This window comes from Phyllopteryx taeniolatus, chromosome 9, assembly GCF_024500385.1.
Source record: "Phyllopteryx taeniolatus isolate TA_2022b chromosome 9, UOR_Ptae_1.2, whole genome shotgun sequence".
NCBI lineage: Eukaryota > Metazoa > Chordata > Actinopteri > Syngnathiformes > Syngnathidae > Phyllopteryx > Phyllopteryx taeniolatus.
Window position 1 is genome coordinate 11,263,976 of NC_084510.1, and position 20,498 is coordinate 11,284,473.

General features: G+C 43.2%; 1 protein-coding gene across 6 annotated transcripts in view; it reads left to right on the top strand.

The window, feature by feature from the left end:
• The window catches only part of prickle2b (prickle homolog 2b), a 106,673-nt gene extending 86,175 nt beyond the window's left edge, over positions 1 to 20,498 (top strand). For 4 of the 6 annotated variants that reach the window (XM_061785227.1, XM_061785229.1, XM_061785232.1 and 1 more), the window contains 7 exons: positions 2,548 to 2,731; positions 6,827 to 6,940; positions 7,339 to 7,476; positions 10,310 to 10,513; positions 12,710 to 12,896; positions 17,636 to 18,505; positions 18,578 to 20,498. In XM_061785227.1, the coding sequence (XP_061641211.1) occupies positions 2,548 to 2,731; positions 6,827 to 6,940; positions 7,339 to 7,476; positions 10,310 to 10,513; positions 12,710 to 12,896; positions 17,636 to 18,505; positions 18,578 to 19,521 (2,641 nt within the window). In that variant the 3' untranslated portion in view covers positions 19,522 to 20,498. Of the gene's footprint in view, positions 1 to 1,802; positions 1,826 to 1,890; positions 2,426 to 2,547; positions 2,732 to 6,826; positions 6,941 to 7,338; positions 7,477 to 10,309; positions 10,514 to 12,709; positions 12,897 to 17,635; positions 18,506 to 18,577 lie in introns of those variants that run through there. The other 2 variants (XM_061785231.1, XM_061785233.1) reach the window with 2 other exon arrangements.

Here is a 20,498-nt window from a genome sequence, read left to right on the forward strand (position 1 = left end):
TGATTGTCCTTTGTTTAATGTGTTGTGTTTCTCTTTGTTAACTGAATTAAGTTTGTCTTCTGCCTTTACACACCCTAAGTGAAAATGTAGACAAAATCGGGGTTCACCATTCCCAAGTGTCATGGCAAATTTAACTTAACTGTATGGCTTGATTAAGTCTTATGACTAGGCAGTCAATCAACCTTGAATCTTGTGTATTGACAATCAAACTGTGCTAGCTGATGATATGACATGCTAATCGTGTTCACTGTAAAAAATGCGCATGTGTTCACAATTCTGCTTTCCATCACTGTCGCTGGCTTCATTCTGCTATTATTCCTTGTTCTTGGTTCCTCAGAGGGTTGTTCAGCATTGTATTCCTGGCCTTAACATTTTTACTGTGAAACGTGCTGTGGGAGGCTTTGACCAAAGAGGAGTTTACTCCCCTTATGAGTAAAGAGCCCATCTGGTTTAAAGAAAAAGTTCAAGGGTATTTACAGAATTATCAATGGGCCTTCACTGTGCTTAGGACCAAGTAGGACTTTTTTCACGCCTGGATTCTGTCTGGAAAAGGCTGTAAAAATATGTCTCCTTTTTTCCTTTGGTGATTTAAGACTAGTTTCATGGCTCTAAAATAAAATATAATGTATCTGCTTGTTTTTGATGAAATCACCCTAATGGTGATTTATTAAAGAGCTTGTTTCCACGCTCATGGTGTTCTCTCTGAATCACTGAGCTCAAATGAAAAATTTTTCCACTCCACAAATCTAATAAATTAAAGAGCATCCATTTTCTTCCGCTTATCCGAGGTCGTGTCGCGGGGGCACTAACTTTAGCACGGAAGCCCAGACTTCGCTCTCCCCAGCCACTTCATTCAGCTCTTCCGGGGAGACGCCAAAGCGTTCCCAGCCCAGCCGGGAAACATAGTCTCTGTGTCCTGGGTCGTCCCCAGGGTCATCCTATTCAGATGCCCAGGCCACCTCATCTGGCTCCTCTCTACTCTGAGCCCCTCCCGGATGACCGAGCTTATCACCCTATCTTTAAGGGAGAGCACGGACACCCGGCAGAGGAAAATCATTTTGGCCACTTGTACCCGGGGTCTAGTTCTTTTGGTCACGACCCACAGCTTGTGACCATGGGTGAGGGTAGGAACGTAGATCGACAGGTAAATTGAGAGCTTCGCATTTCTGCTTAGCTCCTTCTTCGCCACAACGGACCGATACAAAGTCCGCATCACTGCAGACGCTGCACCAAGCCGCCTGTCAATCTCCTGTTCCATTCTTCCCTCACTCATGAACAAGACCCCAAGATACTTGAACTCCAAGCTTTGTGTGGAGGCGAGCCCGACTATGTCTAGTCTGAACTTCTCGACCTCACACACCAGCGGTGTCCTTCCCTGCCAGAGAGGTGACGTTCCAGAGCCAGCTTCTATAGCTGGGGATTGGACCACCAAGGTCCCTGCCTTCGGCTACCACACAGCTCACACTACACCCGACCCTTATGGCCCCTCCCACAGGTGGTGACCCCATCCATGGGAAGAGGGACCCACTTTACCCTTCCGGGCTGAGCCCAGCCAGGCCCCATGGGTGCAGACCCAGCCCCCAGGCACTCGCCTTCGAGCCCCATCTCCAGGCCTGGCTTCAGAGGGGGGCACCGGGGACCCGCGTCCGAGCAAGGGAAAACGTGATTCCATCAATTTACTCATCATAGCGGTCTTTTAGCAATGATTTGTCTGGTCCCTCACCTATGACCTGTTTGCCATGGGTGACCTTGCCTGGGGCATAAAGCCCCAGACAGCTTAGCTCCTTGTGGGACTGGGACACACAAACCCCTCCACCATGATAAGGTGACTGCTCAATAGGGTTAGTTTCTTTTAGGGTTGGGCATTGGAGTTTTAGCCCAATTTTAAGCTTTTTTTTTTTCATTGGCTCTTACGTTGGTTTGAAGACTAAAATAAGCGCTAAAAACCATCAGTGCAAAAGTGCCACCAACCGTTTACCTTGTTAGCCGTCTCAATGTTTGCATGGACGTATTTTATTGTTTCACTCACCCAGTTGACTGAGCTTCACTGAAGCTCCGCCCGGTGTAGGTTGATGCTCGGCACGCGTCAGACGCTACACACCGTGAAAGCCTTCTTTGCACAATATAATCTTATTCCAAGTGTTGCACTGAGGCGACTGTTAATTCATTTTAACAAAGTTAAGACACACTTTTGTTCACCGCCGCCAAAGTTGGGCACAAGCACGTCATCATGCGTTTTCTTCTTCGTTGGTTTATGCTGCTTCTTCGTTGTTTTTTGCCACTTCTTCTTCGCGGTTGGAGGACTAGGTATTGAAACTGGGAACCTAAATTTTTTAATTTGAACGGTTCCGGGAGAACCGGAACATTAGTCCCGGTTCCAATCAGTTCTCGATTCTCGATGCCCAACCCTACTGCTCAAGGAGAGGTAAAGAGCATACAATATAGCCAGTTCTTATTTTGAATATCCAACATTAGCTGTGTATTTGGAATTTGTCCAATGCCATCGTTTAAACGTCTTTTCCCTTCTTTTTTTTTTTCTAATGATAGGAAGATCTGTGTGCATTGTAAGTGCCGCTGGGAGGAGCATGCAGTGACCGCCATGCCTGTGGAAATGGAGAAGACGGTCACCAAGCTGATGTACGACTTCCAGAGGAACTCTACCTCAGACGATGACTCTGGATGTGCTCTGGAGGAGTATGCCTGGGTGCCACCAGGACTCAAACCTGAACAGGTACAATGCACCGGAACATACATTAAAAAAAATATATTTTATAAATATTCTACAATCCACTCTAGTATACACTCACAAGAAAATTCATTGGGAACACCTGTACAATGAGAGATCCGTTACAATAGCTTTATCAGACCTACCTTTTTAGGGTGCAATGCAATGCTAACACCAGTGCCAACTAAAACCATCATAGTAAACATTGTCGAATTAATGCTCAATCATTATCTTTGTAAAGACTGAATTTATGACAGATCTCCTGCATCGCATTACATCCAGTGAGTTAATCTTAGTGTTTCCCCTAAATTGACCTATGGTATCTCTCATCTCATTTCAAAGCAACAAGACTAGTCACGGTTGCTCATACAAATGTGACAACACCTGGATGGTTTATCAAATCATATACAGTACAATGCAACAACGTTTTACTACATTTCACAACGCACTGCAGCACATGCTTCAATATTCCATTAAATGATAGCTCCTTAGTTTTGCTTGCTGAGCCTGCGAGCTAAAGGATAACAAGGATTACAATGCTCCTGCAGTCACATTCATCTCCTGATTCATTCTGCCTGCAAACATGCTTACAGTAAGTTTCATAAAGCCTTGCAGCAGTGCAGCTAAGCTTGTGTGATACACAAACACATTAACCAGCCCTATTACTTCATTGAACTGTGGCTGTGGGAGGGTTTATTGGCTGAAAGGAGTGTTTATGGAAGCCACTTTCTTTTTTGTTGATGAGCTAAGCGTGATGAACTGGTCAATACAGAGCCCTCTGTTTTCACCATAAGAGGCTATTTTTCATTCCCCTCCTGGGTCACGTGTCCAAGCTTGAAGTCAATTAGGTTCATGTCTTGGGTCGTGCGACTTCACCAGTAGTCAGGCTAAAGTGGAACCTGAGCTGTTGAATGATTTCATCACATTTTACCGCTATTTGGTGACAATGACACTCATGCATAAGAATGAAGAACGTATCAGCAATGGAGGTCTAATGTAGGACATTTGGCTATCCTCAGCACAGAGGCCTGAAGAGTGAGAACCTATAATTAAGCTCACGTATCTTAAGAGTTGGTTTAGGTTTCCTCTTAGGAGGCTGATGTTGGACTGTATACTTTAGCAGGCGATGATGGTGTTGAGTCATACGTCTCAGAAAATACAGGTCAGGGTTGTCATTATCTCTTATCAAATCTAAGGAATAAGTGGAGAAAAAAAAGTTTCAATGTTCTTGAATGTGGATTGTGTACACAACATTATAGGAGGTATGAAATATCCGAACCTCAACTTGCAATAGACAACAGCATTAATTATGGAGAAATCGCTGAGCTCCAGTGTGAATACTAATGATGTACCTGTGTCCACTGTCATCTTAGCAAGTCTGAGCTAGTCAAAACCAATCATGTTGCTCAGCTTAGACTTAGAACTTAGAAGCATCATGTGACAAGAGCTTAGTGTCATGCGCAACACGTCATGTGTATAAAGTTTTATTTCCTACAAAGAACACGGTTGCTTTAGTTCTACCACTCTGTCAGTTCTGTTATGCTATGGTTACAGCGATAAAGACAGCGATTGAAGAGATGACGCTTTCAAAAGATGTACTTTACAAACTGTGAAATGAAAATTAGCTATGGTGGAAATTGGCAAAAGGATTTGCTTGTTTTGTGAGACTAATGTCAGTCACAGTCTGCGGCTTGATCTAGTAACAGCAATGCTTCTATTTTCCATGGATTCCTCTCTTTTACAGCCATCGTTAATGGCATTCACCATCTTTGACTATTTTGTGCAAAGCACTGATTATCAAATGTTAGCATTCAGACACAATTCTGATTCTCATACATGGCTGTGCACGCCTTTAGTTCATTTATCTTTTTAAATTCTTCTTAAACTTATTTCAGGCTAAATTATCCCTGGCCATTTTGCACTTAGCATTGACCTTGCAAGTTGAACTTTGCTGGTACACAAAGAGAACATATACTCCTTGTACCTTTATGGTATGACTTGTAAGTAGGTGGTAAAGTACTGCTAACCTTTTCTGGTACCTGGTGAGCCGTGGTTCCAGGTGTGCAATACCATATGGGTGACATAAACCACTGCTTGCTCACTGGTCGAGTAGATTCAACATTGTCAGGTGATAATAACACATGAGGATACATAAATAAAGAAGTAAAAAAAAAAAAAACATGCTATCATTATCTTGCCGTGTTGCTGTGCTTTAGCTCTGGACACTGCAGTATTGCAATATTACTTGACCAGTTTTTTTTTTTGCAATGGAAAAGTGTAATAATTATGTAGTCCCTCTAATTGTACCTTGAAAGACAAACAAAGACCCTTTTTTAACAGTCTCAGTGTCGTCAATGATAAAATGCGTCTCCGCTACTGTATAGTGACTTGTTGAGAGATTGTCAGCGCTGGTGCCGGATGCGGTCTCCTCTAGCTGTCTGACCCCTAACTTCAACATAAAGCAGCAGAAGCCATCACTCTGTCCTACCGTTTAACATTCAAAACGCTCCTTTCGGTACAGATAGAAATTGTGCTCTGTCTTTAGTTTCATCTGCTTTTGATTACAGTTATTATCACAAGCTGCTCCTCCCGCCTCTTGCCGCAATCGGGTGTGTATTTTGTGCTGTATCTGTCTTCAGATCTTATCATCAGGGCGTTGGACCTTTCACCTCCAAAATGCAACCCTGTTGTTGTTGTTGGAAGCATGTGTTGTGTGCTCCTCTGGTAGAGTGTACATTTTCTCTGCACTTGTATCAGCACTTCAGCACTCTGAAGTTCCGTCATGTCATGGGCCTTGCTGCTGGACACACCTCTCCCAGCCCTCTGCATCACCAATTGATGCCAACAAAAGCAAAGCCGCAAAACGAATCTGGTTACACTTCCAACGGGAGGCTCCTGCTATTAATCTATGCGAAGAGTAAACATGCGTGTGTATGTCCAAATAAAGGAAGCGCCTGATCTTCCCTGAGAACTGAACAAGATTTATGGAAACCATGTTGGATAGTGTAGGAACAGTTTAGGTGTGGTCGAGCTGTGTGTAAGTGTGTGACGGACAAACGAAGTGTTATTGCCAAGGACAAAGCTGATAGCTTCGAGTAGAGTAGATCCATTCAACTGACAGATGGGTTGTTAACATTGTCCTGACCCAGTCAATGGTATTGATCACTTTTTCATTCAGATGATTTGCTTCATGGGCCTTCACTAAAATTTCCAGTATAACTACTGCGATTAGATCCTCTTATTCTACATGCATGCTTACATATGTACATACTCCTATATCTCCTATAGTTGACCTTTGTCCAGGAGCCTGCGTTCAGAATGCTGTCGTTTTCATGATCAACCCCCCCCCCGCCGCCACGACCTCCATTATACCTCGACCCCCTGTTACAGCGCAATAGCAATCCTACCATAAATAATAGGGAGATGCCATTCAATGTCTACCTCTGCAATGCAAAGAATGTCCTGGTAATTTGGAGTGGACAGATTAACATTAATCCTGCTCCTGCACACCTATTCATGAGCACACACTTTTCAACATGCATATGTGCTAATCACTTCCTATCCACATGTGCGGGTGTACGCACATGTGACAGGTCACATTCACTTGTCCCTGTGTAGAGATGGAGAGGCAAGATTTCATTTAGTCTATGATGGTGTGCCATAAATCAAACTGGTTCCAACGGTGCATGTTTGAGTGTGAGCATGTGTGTGTGGGTCACTGCTGTGCTTCAATCAAAATTATTTTTTTCTGACTAGGTTTGACTATAAGGCAAAAAGATTTTTAAAAAATTGGTAACAGCTATATGCAGTCAACCATAGCATTGCAAAAAGGTAAGTAGGGAAGGAGCTGATTACTTTGTAAAATGAAATTTGTGTCAGGGTTAATAAGATCTGCCCTCATATTTTAATGGACCATCAGGTTTTCTTCAAATGAGGCAGGTCGTTTATATGTATTTCTGCATGCACAGACAAAAGAAAAGCACACTTAAATATTAACTAATGGCTGAGGTAAAAACACAGCAGTCTCCTACTTTTTGAGTAATTAGTCTGTCATAAATATGGTTGTCAACATCCAACTCTGTCCTCTCATCTCTCTGTCAGGTCCACCAATACTACAGCTCCCTCCCCGAGGACAAAGTGCCCTATGTTAACAGCCCGGGAGAGAAATACAGAATCAAACAGCTCCTCCATCAGCTGCCGCCCCACGACAATGAGGTGAGAGTCCAAACTGGTCCCCTCCCCCATCACCCGCATCCATATCCATCCGTCTCCCTTCTCCTCCCTCCTTCAGGGCAAGGGAGACAAGACACAGAAATTCCATTTGGTAAAAGGTGGATTGTGAAATCTCCGTTTGCTCGACTGCCTACGAAATGTCCAATAGATAAAGTAGAACTAGAATTGAAAAAAATCCAAATCAACAAAATGCCAACCATCCTTAAAAGTGCTCTTTGTAAATTGTTGCTCTTTTCTAAATTACCTTTTCCTCTTCAAATGGAGGAACCTATTTGGTCAAATATTGACATTTTCTGTGTTAAACTTTAAAGTTTGCAAATGTTAATGCATAAGAATACTGAACACTAACATGTCATTTCATGTTGTTGTTGAATGTTCAGGTGCGCTATTGCAACAGTTTGGACGATGAGGAGAAGCGGGAGCTGAAGCTCTTCAGTAACCAGCGGAAAAGGGAAAACCTCGGCCGTGGCAATGTGCGCCCTTTCCCTGTGACAATGACGGGGGCCATCTGTGAACAGGTAGAAATGTTTGAAACATAAATCCTACAGGAAGTACATATGATACGACCCAAGCTATTGACGATGTTAATGTGGGGGCGGCCCATCATCAGTCTTTTAAATATTCTTTCCAAATGACGTGACATCAGTGGATAAAGGTCAAAGGCGTGGCGTGACCATTCAGTGATTCATGTGACAGACATGCAAAGTAGACAGCTGGCAATTTGGAGGGTTTTTTTTTTTTTTTTTTTTTTTTACAATGTGTGAGAAGTGATGTAAGTTGACATATAAGGGCCAGCAATATGCCATGTGTCTTCAGCATGACCTTGTTAATTCCATGTGGGAGGCTTACCACTAAGTGTTTACCAGATAGAAGATGGGATAAGTAGTTGTGATAATTGTGTCATTGTAGGCACTAGTCGAAATGATTCAATAAAAATCCATGGCAAATTTTTCGTTTTTTCCACACCTACAGAATCTAAATCCGTTTACGAGCCATACCCACAATTTGTATTGTAAACCATTTTGATAACCCAAATAAGAGATGTCAAATATTTGAAACACTTTCATTTTTATGCACTGAAATTCCACACCACTGCAAAGTGCAACCGCAATAACTGGAGAGCACTCCGTAGAGCAAATACCTCAGCCAAGGTGGAAAGATTACATTTCTACGTCAACAAAAGGATTCCGGAAAAACAACTTTTCTTTTACCACGTGCTTGGCATACAGTAGTTTATATGTGGCGATACCAATTGGAGTGGGGGTGAGCAGCCATATAGTAAAATCACGAAAAGTGAAAAATATTAAAAATTATAATCGAGAAGGTAAAGAAATAAACGGGTTTTATAAAGTGTAACTAAAATCAAAGTCTTGTGCACACACACACACACACACACACACGCATGCACACACATACTTTAGTACATTTGTATAACTGAGTGAGTGACGTCAGCTGCCTGAAGTCACTCGCTTTAGTTCTTGTTAGCTTCTCCGCCATGCTCCTTGTGAGTGTTTTCATTTTGTATTTGTCTGTTTGACTGTTGGGGCACTCTAAAGTCAAGGTACCATTGTACTGTACATTTCTAGTGACATATCTGATATGACTGTGTTTACATTCACAAAACACCTGAAACATCCCGTATCCATAGACACCAAAATTGCATGCAAATAACTACACAACTGTCCATACCAGGAAGTGACAACTTGGAAGTAAACAATAATATACATTTTAAATGTGCTGTTTTTGCTTACTTATTACATCTAGTTGGCCTGAGATAATCTCAACTTTACAAGAGGTTAACCTCCACATAACTCCGCTGGGAGCCGTCTGCAATTATTTTGCAATCATGTATACCGTACTTGCTTTGTAATTTATATTTACATGGCGTGTTTTTAATATTTAATTGTGTTGTTTGGACAGATGCGGGTGTACATACGCCGCCAATCAGTACATTGCAATTCCGTCGAGCTAAATTCGGCCTGCGTGTTTACGCTGCACTCACATTGTGGCAGATACCCGATGTGTATCTGATTTTTATCTACATTTGGAAGTGGCCTGATTCAGATCTGGAGATGTCAGATTCCATGCATTTTTTTCTGTTTATGCTGCCATGGCGCAGAATGGTGCCACAAAATAATCGGAATTGTCACATGAACCACGGAGTGTAGTGTAGTGTAAATCTTCATGAAGACAAACAAAAAACTAGCAATGATTGCACTCAGTTCACAGCAGTCGGAGGCAGAGTGGACCAGCTGTCTGTCCTGTTGGAGCCTTCGGTGAACATTTGGTTTCCAGCTTTTGTTTCACATTCACTTAGCAGATATTGGCATACACACACAGAACACGTACGGTACATGAGGGATAAGCTGTATTGATTAAAGCCCGTCCTTCCCGACTGCATCCATGAAGCTGTAAGCCTTTTTCCAGTTAGGCAGCCCGATTGTATAACTCTGCCCCCGTCGCCATCTCCCCTCTCCTCTAAATCTACTTTTCCCTCCTGAACTTTGACCTTGTGTCTCCTGCACTTTCCTTCTTGTTTATCACGCCAACTCCTTTACCTTTACTCCTATCTGCTAATGTCTCCCATCCATATATCACTCCCCTTTTATTTCTCCCTTTTGCCCTACCAGTGTCCAACATTCAAATTCCTCTAACGGCGAAGGTCACACGTGTTAGCACACCTTCTCATTTTAGTTTTCATGTACAGTACAGATAACGATAAAGAGCTTGGGAAATGAACTGAAACTTCCAGCAGGACTATAAAAAGAGTCGTATCATGAAAAGTTCTTCCTCATATCACCAATCTTTACCCTCCATGATAGCATTGGTTTGCATTTGAAGGTGATCTCGCACTGTGTAATGCCGTGCAACAGCAGCTTGATTGGAGAGCGATTCCATCACATGAAGCAGAAATTATTTTAAGTGATATTTAAGTATATCTATTTCAAAGGGCCTTTGACCCGTGGATATTATCGGAGGACTGGGTGTATCCTGATTGTTCAATATTAAACGTTCTCCTTCCACTCATCATTTTTATGAAGCAAACATGTTGTATTTTGTTTGAAAAATGACTATAGTGATTGACGCAATTTAAAAAATGTAAATAAATAGTTCCAGCAGCCAAGCATTCGTTGGCCACAGCATTTGTCACATCTGCCCAATCATTTAACAGTATGTTCATTATTGGTATTGTTGGCTTGCAGTGGTATCAAACTACAGGTTTGATTATATTAAGGGCAAAGTATAAGAAAGGCCTCAGTATATTCTAGTTCCCTGTGTTTGTGTGCCTAATATGAATGTTTACATTGTAGTAAGTGTTAAAACGACATCTCCTCTTCCTTTTCTTCTCAGTGCGGCGGTCAGATAAATGGTGGCGACATCGCCGTGTTTGCATCACGCGCTGGCCACGCCTTGTGTTGGCACCCGGCTTGCTTCGTGTGCAGCATGTGCAACGAGCTGCTGGTGGACCTCATCTACTTTTACCAGGGCGGGAAGATCTACTGCGGCCGGCACCACGCGGAGAGGCTGAAGCCGCGCTGCACAGCTTGTGATGAGGTAGACGCCAGTCATGAGCAAGCCTGCGTGTGGATAATCATGTGCTGACACATCACCATGATGAACACACATGCACGCGCACACAGACACACACACTCACTCACTCACGCTGCACATTGCCTAAGTGTGCACTAAACTGCTGTCATATGATGCTCACTGGTTTTACTCACACCCACATGCACATTCTTAAACCATAAATGTTCTTCAGCTTTAATAATCTCCAGACTATCAACTCTAACGGCTCTCTCTAAATAGGGACACTGACACTGTTCCTACTTAAAAATACACATCTGTCTTGAACTAGGGGCTGCAAAAAGAAATAAACATCACATGGTTGTCCGTGACTAAGACTAATAACCACTCATCTGTTCAAAATTAACCCTAAAACTGTATTTTCAAGAATTTTATTTTACTTTTAAGGATTCCCTTCTTTGGCATTTTGTTGTGGTTGCTGAATAGCCAGAGGCAAGCTTAGTAGCGGTGTCTGCAATTCATAATTAATTTAATTGAGTTGTTCCACATACATTATCCATGCGGACCCTCATCTTGGAACATTGTCAAATAGCCTCCAAGTTGTAGACAACACATGCTGTCATTTTTGTGTCACGCACTCAAAAGTGCTTTGAATGAGTTACTAAACTTTATCCCTTTCTCCACAGTATGCAAGAATGAAAAAGACACTGTAGTCTCAAACTTGTCTGATGCCTTGTTGTCTGGACCAATGCATGAATTATTACCAGCTAATTCAACTGCCCCACTTGAAGAAATAAAATTTAAGCGTGAAATATTATTTAGTCAACCTGTTCCACGCTTTTTTATTTTCTCTTTTTTTTTTTTTAACTCCAGACAAGGAAGACAAAGCGTGATTACCAACCCAAATAACAAAATTTCAAGTAGCACTTCAAGTCATACCAGACTTGGGCACGCATACCGCCTTAATCCCAGTTCATTTGACTAGTGTTAGATTCTCCATCCAGTATGCTTCCCTGGCCCCAGCAGTTGGATTGCTCATACATGAGACGCTTGACGGTTATAAACAATGTGATAATTCCTCCTATCGGTTATTAATGATAACGGCCACCTTGCAAAATGTAAATACACGGGGTCTTCAGTTCATGACTCTTGCGGCCTTTGGAAGTTTCAAACTGCGCCCAATGAGCTAGTTAGCACATCGGCTTTATACGTCATCGCTGATATAAACAAGAAGGCACGCTCAGTCACTGCCGCACTTATCATTGGATTGTTTTATTTTTATGTCCTAAAAGTGTTTTTCATACAAATATTTAGTGTAATTATGGCTTTACTACTCACTATAGTCATAGACAGCAACTTTTATACAAAAACGGATTTGAAATAATCCAGTTTGGAAAGTTCTTGTAATACAGTGTTGTATTATGTAGTCTTGCCACACGTAAACAAGCCATTTCCCGAATGAGTGCACAATAGTGGATATCAGGGGAAGAAGTAGTCATCACGCCTAAGCCAGTAGAACTGGTCCAATGTGAGTATGCCCTTAGTTTACAGCACACAGCAGCCTAGAATTATTGAAAGTGTCTTAAACACAGCGAATAAATGGAATGGAAGTATATCTTTGCCATCTGAATTTGAATTTTTTGTTTTGGAACTTGAATGTAAATTTCTAACACTTTTTTTTTTTTTTAACCATCAACTCAATCAACCACTCAAAAAATCAAGTGTAAAGGATTCAACATCTAAATTAAAAATTTAACTCTGGGGCAAAAATACCGTAAGTGATCAATATCCGGGTAACCTGGGAGAAGCCAAAGAGAAGCAATCTCAATTCATCCAATGTCCAGACAATTGCAAAAAAAAAAAAATCATCCATCCATCTATTTTCTGTACCGCTTATCCTCATTTGGCTCGCGGGTGAGCAGGAGCCTATCACAGCTGACTTTAGGTGAGAGGCTGCATACACCCATTACAGGGCACACACAAAATCCTGTTAGAAATTCAAACACCGATGGCATGGATATTCTTCCATACATAAGGTCAGTGTTGCTAAAACCTTGCACCAAACTTCCAAACAAGCCTCCTACACATCTAAATGTACTAATCTGCTGAAGTGAGAAGCACGGCTGATGGAAAATAACGTCTGTGTTATCATGTCAGTGATCGCAACTCAGGTTTTATCTCTGTAGGCCTTGTGGTATAAAGATCTTATCTGTTCCTTCATAGATCATCTTGGCAGACGAGTGCACTGAAGCAGAGGGCCGTCACTGGCACATGAAGCACTTCTGCTGTTTCGAGTGCGAGACCGTGCTCGGGGGGCAGCGCTATATCATGAAGGAGGGAAGACCATACTGCTGCTCCTGCTTTGAATCCCTCTACGCAGAGTACTGCGATTCCTGTGGAGAACATATTGGTATGCTGCGCTTTCGTGCACTAAGCCTTTTTCTTATAACTAGGTCTTTGGAGGAAAAAAAATGTGCAAAGCTTTTTCTCCATAAGGCCCACAACCTTTACTGTAATTTCTCGTGTATAATGTGAACCCATGTATCATACGCACCCCCAAAGTTGACCTCAATATTCTGGAAAACTCTTCAACCTATGCATAATGCATTTTTAGAATGCATGATTTTGCTTCTACCTATATGATCAAAACATTAAGTATTATCTGTGTTTTGCTAGTTTTTTAAGAGAATGATTCTGAAGTTAAGCACTTTATTTGAACACATAATACTTTTTATTTACTTGTTCTTATTTTGAAATTCATAGCCCTACTTCTATTTTGTAAATGGGAAAACACAGAGTTGTGCTCATATGTTTGATTACCCAGGCAGAATTTCTAAGATGTGTACAATTCTTTAAGGAAAACATGAAGGACCAGGCGAAATAACCATGAAGAAATTAATGATGGCTGTTGTTCAGTCATCAGTCATATTTTTCACACCAAAAAATAAATAAATAAATAAATAACATTTAAATAAAAAAAAATAATATTTCACAAATTCTGCCTGGGTATGTAAACTTATGAGCACAATGGTACATACTGTATATCAGTAATTCCCAACCAGTGTGCCGTGGCACATTAGTGTGCCGTGAGAACTCTTCTGGTGTGCCGAGGGAAATTATCAAATGTCACTTAATTGGTCAGAATATTATTTATTTACAAAAAATAATGTATCTTTGTTCATAATGCAGCCCTATGGGGGGCACAAGTCAGTGCAAACTGTAGGCCGATCCCAAGCCCGGATAAATGCAGAGGGTTGCGTCAGGAAGGGCATCCGGCTTAAAACCTTGCCAAACAAATATGAGCGTTCATCCAAAGAATTCCATACCGGATCGGTCGTGGCCCGGGTTAACAACGTCCGCCACCGGCGCCGTCAACCTGCAGGGCGCTGTTGGAAATTCAGCTACTGTGGGTCGAAGTCGAAGTCAAAGAAGAAGAAGAAGAAGAGGTGGAAAGCGGGTTCTTCGGCAGAAAGAGAAGAGGAAAACACAGAGCCTAGAACTGAATGTGGGGACTTTGAATGTTGGGACTATGACAGGAAAATCTCGGGAGTTGGTTGACATGATGATTAGGAGAAAGGTTGATATATTGTGTGTCCAGGAGACCAGGTGGAAAGGCAGTAAGGCTAGAAGTTTAGGGGGAGGGTTTAAATTATTTTACCATGGTGTAGATGGGAAGAGAAATGGAGTCGGGGTTATTTTAAAAGAAGAGTTGGCTAAGAATGTCTTGGAGGTGAAAAGAGTATCAGATCGAGTGATGAGGCTGAAATTTGAAATTGAGGGTGTTATGTGTAATGTGATTAGTGGCTATGCCCCACAGGTAGGATGTGACCTAGAGGTGAAAGAGAAATTCTGGAAGGAGCTAGATGATGTAGTTCTGAGCATCCCAGACAGAGAGAGAGTCGTAATTGGTGCAGATTGTAATGGACATGTTGGTGAAGGTAATAAGGGTGATGAAGAAGTGATGGGTAAGTACGGTATCCAGGAAAGGAACTTGGAGGGACAGATGGTGGTAGACTTTGCAACAAGGATGCAAATGGCTGTAGTGAACACTTTTTTCCAGAAGAGGCACGAACATAGGGTGACCTACAAGAGCGGAGGTAGAAGCACACAGGTGGATTACATCTTGTGCAGACGATGTAATCTGAAGGAGGTTACCAACTGTAAGGTAGTGGTAGGGGAGAGTGTGGCTAGACAGCATAGGATGGTGGTGTGTAAAATGACTCTGGTGGTGGGGAGGAAAATTAGGAAGACAAAGGCAGAGAAGAGAACCATGTGGTGGAAGCTGAGACAGGACGAGTGTTGTGCAGCTTTTCGGGAAGAGGTGATACAGGCTCTCGGTGGACGGGAAGAGCTTCCAGAAGACTGGACCACTGCAGCCAAGGTTATCAGAGAAGCAGGCAGGAGAGTACTTGGTGTATCTTCTGGCAGGAAAGGAGAGAAGGAGACTTGGTGGTGGAACCTCACAGTACAGGAAATCATACAAGGAAAACGGTTAGCTAAGAAGAAGTGGGACACTGAGAGGACCGAGGAGAGGCGAAAGGAATACATTGAGATGCGACACAGGGCAAAGGTAGAGGTGGCAAAGGCAAAACAAGAGGCATATGATGACATGTATGGCAGGTTGGACACTAAAGAAGGAGAAAAGGATCTATACAGGCTGGCTAGACAGAGGGATAGAGATGGGAAGGATGTGCAGCAGGTTAGGGTGATTAAGGATAGAGATGGAAATATGTTGACTGGTGCCAGCAGTGTGCTAGGTAGATGGAAAGAATACTTCGAGGAGTTGATGAATGAGGAAAATGATAGAGAAGGGAGAGTAGAAGAGGCAAGTGTGGTGGACCAGGAAGTGGCAATGATTAGTAAGGGGGAAGTTAGAAAGGCATTAAAGAGAATGAAAAATGGAAAGGCAGTTGGTCCTGATGACATTCCTGTGGAGGTATGGAAGCATCTAGGAGAGGTGGCTGTGGAGTTTTTGACCAGCTTGTTCAATAGAATTCTAGTGCGTGAGAAGATGCCTGAGGAATGGAGGAAAAGTGTACTGGTGCCCATTTTTAAGAACAAAGGTGATGTGCAGAGCTGTGGCAACTATAGAGGAATAAAGTTGATGAGCCACACAATGAAGTTATGGGAAAGAGTAGTGGAGGCTAGACTCAGGACAGAAGTGAGTATTTGCGAGCAACAGTATGGTTTCATGCCTAGAAAGAGTACCACAGATGCATTATTTGCCTTGAGGATGTTGATGGAAAAGTACAGAGAAGGTCAGAAGGAGCTACATTGTGTCTTTGTAGATCTAGAGAAAGCCTATGACAGAGTACCCAGAGAGGAACTGTGGTACTGCATGCGGAAGTCTGGAGTGGCAGAGAAGTATGTTAGAATAATACAGGACATGTACGAGGGCAGCAGAACAGCGGTGAGGTGTGCTGTCGGTGTGACAGAAGAATTTAAGGTGGACGTGGGACTGCATCAGGGATCAGCCCTGAGCCCCTTCCTTTTTGCAGTGGTGATGGATAGGCTGACAGATGAGGTTAGACTGGAATCCCCGTGGACCATGATGTTTGCAGATGACATTGTGATCTGCAGTGAAAGCAGGGAGCAGCTGGAGGAACAGTTAGAAAGATGGAGGCATGCACTGGAAAGAAGAGGAATGAAGATTAGCCGAAGTAAAACAGAATATATGTGCATGAATGAGAGGGGTGGTGGGGGAAGAATGAGGCTACAGGGAGAAGAGATGGCAAGGGTAGAGGACTTTATATACTTGGGGTCAACCGTCCAGAGCAATGGTGAGTGTGGTCAGGAAGTGAAGAAACGGGTCCAAGCAGGTTGGAACGGGTGGAGGAAGGTGTCAGGTGTGTTATGTGACAGAAGAGTCTCTGCTAGGATGAAGGGCAAAGTTTATAAAACAGTGGTGAGGCCAGCCATGATGTATGGATTAGAGACAGTGGCACTGAAGAGAAAACAGGAAGCAGAGCTGGAGGTGGCGGAAATGAAGATGTTGAGGTTCGCTCTCGGAGTGACCAGGTTGGATAAAATTAGAAATGAGCTCATCAGAGGGACAGCCAAGGTTCGATGTTTTGGAGACAAAGTTAGAGAGAGCAGACTTCGATGGTTTGGACACGTCCAGAGGAGAAATAGTGAGTATATTGGTAGAAGGATGATGAAGATGGAGCTGCCAGGCAAGAGAGCTAGAGGAAGACCAAAGAGAAGGTTGATGGATGTCGTGAGGGAAGACATGATGGCAGTTGGTGTTCGAGAGGAGGATGCAGGAGATAGGCTCTCATGGAAAAGGATGACGCGCTGTGGCGACCCCTAACGGGACAAGCCGAAAGGAAAAGAAGAAGAATGTCTCTTTGTTCATCTATCTACGCCAGCAGCATATAAAGACAGACAGAACAAATAAATGCTCTTTTATTCGATGGCACAAAGTGTATAATTGACTTGTGTATCCACTTTTAGTGACATTTTTGTTTGTTGGTGTGCTGTGAGATTTTTCAAATGTAAAATATCTGCCTTGGCTCAATAAAGGTTGGGAATCACTGCTGTATATACACTCATACCCCTGTCATATTGGAATAAAAGTGTAGGCTACACCTTTTTCATAACCTCTAGGGGGCGGGGGCATCTTGGAATGTAAGTGTACAGCTTTTTCATAACCATCTAGATGTTTTTCATTTTCCCATTATACCTATGTATAATGCGTACTATTGACTTTTTACCATTTTTTTTTGGGGGGGGGGGGGTGGATGCGCATTATACACGAGAAATTACAGTAATAATACATCCACGCAAGGAGAGACCAAAGCCAGCACCACATTCAAATGAATTCAAAACAAATGCTGTCATCTGACAATGTAATAGGCAATCCCTGTAACAAAACTGCAGCTTGAAAACCAGATGGCACTCATTACCCAATAAAAAAACATTCTCTCCACATGTGGCTGCTAATATACTCACAATGAAAAATGTTTCATTTATTCATAGCTGGTAAAACTTAGATTAAGAAGAAATTGCCTCCGAGTGCAGTTTAATTGGAGTATCTTGCTGATTTTCTCAAAATAAATTATGTACCTCTTTCTCTAATTAACATGTAAATACATTGACTTAAATTCTTTCTTGTAGTTGGTTGTTTTAGCTTCTGTATTCTTCCTGCAGGCATTGACCAAGGCCAGATGACGTATGATGGGCAGCACTGGCACGCCTCCGAGGGTTGCTTTTGTTGTGCCCGCTGTAAACGCTCCCTGCTGGGTCGACCTTTCCTGCCCAAGCAGGGGCAAATCTTCTGCTCCCGTTCTTGCAGTCTGGGCGAGGAGCCCAACGGCTCGGACTCCTCAGATTCTGCCTTTCAAAGCGCTCGCTCCACTAGGGAGTCCAGACGCAGCTCTAAGGCAACAAAGAGTGTTGGCGGAGGGCAGACGGAGACATTATCAGGCGAGGTGGACCCGTTGTCTTTACAAATGGACTTACTGAGTCTCTCCAGCCAAACCCCCAGTCTGACACGTGAGCCACCTGCCTGGCAGAACCAGAAGCGAGTCACTGATGGTTACAAATTTGAATCCCAACCTGAACCGACCGCAAACCCCACCCCTCTGCAGCTCCTCAGCCAGTGCAATGTCAGAACATCCTGTAACCCCCCATGCACTGGGCAGCAACAGCAGGACCATAGGGTCAAGGAGACCGGCGGTCTAAAGAGACCACCAATCTCTGCTCTTAAGGGTCACTCTCTGAATGAGATGTGGTTCCAACAGCCATCTCCAGATGATTACTGTCCCCAAAGGCTAAGGACCCAGAAAAGTTTCACTGAGGTATCTCAGCTCTCTCAGCATAACATCGGCTTTTCCGCAGACAAGCGCTCGATCAGTCTGCACGGCTTCCAGAGGGACAGAGATGCAGCTCCTCCACCTGCCACCCAGGGGGCTCGAAGCAGGAACCCCATCAATGCACTTAACTTCACCGAGCAACTGACCCCTCTAGAGCAGACCCCAAGAGGATCCATGGAGTCCTTGGCCCTATCCAACACCAAAGGTGAGTGTTGGCATGATCACCATTTTCCCTTGCTACAGTGAAATGACCTTAACACTTTGTCATCCCTCACAGGCATCTCGGCCGAAGGGGGCGGGAAGCGACAAGAACATCTGTCTCATTTCTCCATGCCTGATCTGAGCAAAGACTCTGGAATGAACGTCTCAGAGAAAAGCAACATCGACACCCTGAACTCCTCAGTTCAGTTCCGGAGCTCTGACTCCCTTCACAGTGTCAATGGTGGTCAGCCTTACATGGAAATAAATCCGTCCAGGTCCTCTCAGTACCAGTTGCAGTATTGTGATCCCTCCAGTGTGGGGGTTGGCAGGATCATGACTCATTTACCACCTGGATTCACCTACCAGGAGGAAGACAGGTTGAGTTTGGTGAGCAGTGCCAATGCTGCCCGCCTGCCACCCATAAGTGAGCGCAGAGTGAGTAGTGGTGTCGGGGGAGGCGCAAGAGGAGCAAGTGTCAGGATTGAGGTACCGGAGGAAACTCCTCAGAGACGCAAACACCACCACCACCACCACCGCTCCAGAAGATCCCAGCGTTCTCGCTCAGAAAACGCGCTCAACTTGGTTGCAGAGTGCAGGGTGAGACCTCACGAAAGACCACAGCTTAATGTGCGAGAGGATTACGATCGCTTCCCTCCCCCAAGGAGTGCCAGGGACCAGTTTAGAGGAGGAGGGAGATACCAACCTCAACTGTTTAGGCAGTGCCCCAGGACCACATCAGAACTAACGCTCCAGAACCCTGGGGCCGGCCGGCGTACCGGCTTGAATCGATACTCCTGGGATGACTACGATGACGACTGGTGCTCCACTTGCTCTTCTTCATCAGAATCAGAGGACGAAGGTTACTTCCTCGGGGAGCCGATACCGCGACCCCTCCAGATGCGCTACCTCAGCAATCAGGAGCTTGTCCACAAGTACAGTACAGGGATGGGAGGAGCCAACCGCAGTACACAGTTAACCACGCATAAACGGCGAAAAAGCAAAAACTGCATTATTTCGTAACATTTTTGCATCTGATACAGTTTGTATCAACTAATAATCTCATCTGGGGAGTGGTGGACAAAGTTGATTGATAGTGTTGTTGATCAATAGTCAGTACCAAACTGCAGTCGTTGAACAGTGAAAACACAGCAGTGTTTGCATGTCTTTGTATTAATCTTTTTTTTTCTCTCATGCAGCGCTCTATCTCTTTTTTTATTTTATTTTTTTAAAAGATGATGTGCAATTTTTTTTTAATGCAGGTATTCGGTTTGGTACAGTTTAGCTTTTCATGGTGTGATATTGTAGAATAGGCTGTGCTGTTGCATTTGGTTCATAGTATGTACATAGATAAATGAACTAATAATTTCAGTTAAATTAAGGAAGTCAGTGTAAATATTGTTGTAAATGAGGCCTTACATATTTTTATATTTTGTATGTATAGAATCGTTTATGTAGTAAATATATATCATATAGCTATACAGTAGATGATGAGAACAACAGCATATGCATGTGTGACTTGGCTGACCAGGTCCTGCATTTGGAATAAAGGATTATTTCAGCGATTAATTCGATTGACAGCTTGTGTTCATCTGTAGAGAGCATGTAGAACAAGTGCGTGTCTGTTCAGCATAACACTTTCATACATGGTTGGTGCCTACATGAATAATGGCGTGGAGTTTGAAGTCGACTTGAATTGGCAATACTGTATATGCAAGATGGCAGCTGCATATATTTTAGACATAGAATCTGGTTTCTGGTCATCACGGAAGAAATGGAACGTCTGCAGACTGATTTTGTATTACAATTTGCATAGTTGGCAAACTCAGTCTTAATAAGGAACTTTTTTGCGCCAGGTCTCCCGCTACAGTTGGAAATGACTTTACAGCGGCTAAATAAGCCAAGCCAATGGATCTCTGTGCAAAACTCTATCAAACTTCTTCTTCAAACATTTTTGTTGTAACATCCTGTTTTGAAATAAACATTGTCTGATCATTTGA